Source organism: Myotis lucifugus, unplaced genomic scaffold (genome assembly GCF_000147115.1).
Source record: "Myotis lucifugus unplaced genomic scaffold, Myoluc2.0 scaffold_22, whole genome shotgun sequence".
NCBI classification, from domain to species: Eukaryota; Metazoa; Chordata; class Mammalia; order Chiroptera; family Vespertilionidae; genus Myotis; species Myotis lucifugus.
This window is the reverse complement of record NW_005871070.1, coordinates 7,810,218-7,812,015: the sequence shown is the minus strand read 5'-3', so window position 1 is coordinate 7,812,015 and position 1,798 is coordinate 7,810,218. Positions and strand designations below refer to the sequence as shown.

At 37.4% G+C, this 1,798-nt stretch overlaps 1 protein-coding gene across 1 annotated transcript in view; it reads right to left on the bottom strand.

Annotated features, from left to right (window-relative positions):
- HEATR5A (HEAT repeat containing 5A) overlaps window positions 1–1,306 on the bottom strand; it is a 71,952-nt gene extending 70,646 nt beyond the window's left edge. The window contains exon 1 of the mRNA XM_006085847.3: window positions 1,199–1,306. Within this exon, the coding sequence (XP_006085909.1) occupies window positions 1,199–1,208 (10 nt within the window). The 5' untranslated portion in view covers window positions 1,209–1,306. The remainder of the gene's footprint in view (window positions 1–1,198) is intronic.
- Window positions 1,307–1,798: the final 492 nt, after the last annotated feature.

Genomic DNA, 1,798 nt, shown 5'->3' with positions numbered 1-1,798 from the left:
ATAGGCTAAGGTTCGGAAAACAGCCCTAAGTCCAACAGCCAGCTGAGTGTATTAAAAAAACTGTGGAAACGTCTTCCACAATGGAATCCCTATTGCTGCTTATAAAAAAAAAAAAAGGAACTTTTTTCCATTTTGCAACAGCATGATTGGAACTGGAGAGGCAAAATAAGCCAGCTGGAGAAAGATAAATATCACATAATCTCACTCATATGTGGGACATAATGATCAACCATAAACTGATTGACAAAAAACAGATCCCAGAGACAAAGGGGCAGGGGAGTAGGGGTTTAGAGATCAACCAAAGGGACTTGTATGCATGCATATTAGCATAACCAAATGGACAAAAGACACTGGGGCAGTGGGGGCTGCCCTCGGGGTGGGAGTGGGGGAGGGTGTCAATCAGGGGAAAAGGAGACATATATAATACTTTAAACAATAAAAAAATTATGCTACATGCCGAAACCGGTTTGGCTCAGTGGATAGAGCGTCGGCCTGCGGACTGAAAGGTCCCAGGTTCGATTCCGGTCAAGGGCATGTACCTGGGTTGCGGGCACATCCCCAGTAGGAGATGTGCAGGAGGCAGCTGATCGATGTTTCTCTCCCATCGATGTTTCTGGCTCTCTATCTCTCTCTCCCTTCCTCTCTGTAAAAAATCAATAAAATATATTTTAAAAAAAATTATACTTCAATGCAGCTGTTTAGACAAGGTTTTGTTTTAATTTTATAAGCAATGGAAAGCCATTTAAGATTTGTAAATGAAGAAAAACTATTGAAAAAAATTGCCAGTAAAGAATTATTCAGATTAAAATATTAAAAAAAAAGAATACACAGCGTGACACCAGGGATGCACACACAGAGAGAATAAAACAACAATGTGATGATATAACAAGAAGGTGGCCATCTGTTAGCCTCAGAAGAAACCAATCCTGACACCTTGATCTTGTTCTTCTAGCCTCCAGAACGAAGAGACAATAAATTTTTGTTGTGTAAGCCAAAAAATAAAAAATAAAAAAACACATTTTGGGGAATGGAGTAAGTATATAGCTTCCTAAGGTAACTGGTTAGAAAACAAGTATTTGTGTAGATATTTAAATTCTGGTATATATTAAAAGTTAGTCTACTCAAATCACCCATTATAATATTTTACATCAGAAAACACAAAGTTCATAGTTATGTAAACTTTCCACAAGACTGTTACCTAATGTCATCAGAGCAGCAATCAATAACCATCCAGCTTGTGTGCGCTGAGCTGAAAGGCGACTGTTTTGAGAAGCAGAACACAGCAAATCCTCTGCTAATGTTAAAATAATCTATTTACATATAAAAGAACAAGGCAAAAAAAAAAAAAGCATATCAGTTTAAGGTTACTGGACAAATAACAGCAACTAATAATAATGTCTTGAAAATTTAACTCTCACATATATTGGCATATAAGTGTACACAGAAACTCTAATTGTTTGCAGAATATGTGCAACAACATAGTACAACTGTTTAAGTTTAGCTGTATAGAATTTGAACTTATTTTTAAGTAACCATCTTAGTAACTACCAAAGAAAACCTCATTACAGGAATCTTTTAAAAATTTTGCATACCACTTTAAAAATAGATATATATATTTACTGATTTCAGGGAGAAATGGAGAGGGAGAAAGAGATAGAAACATCAATGATGAGAGAGAATCACTGACTGGCTGTCTCCTGCAGAGCCCCCACTGGGGATTGAGCCCGCAACCTGGGCATGTGCCCTGACTAGGAATTGAACCGTGACCTCTCTCGTTCATAGGTCAATGTTCTATCAC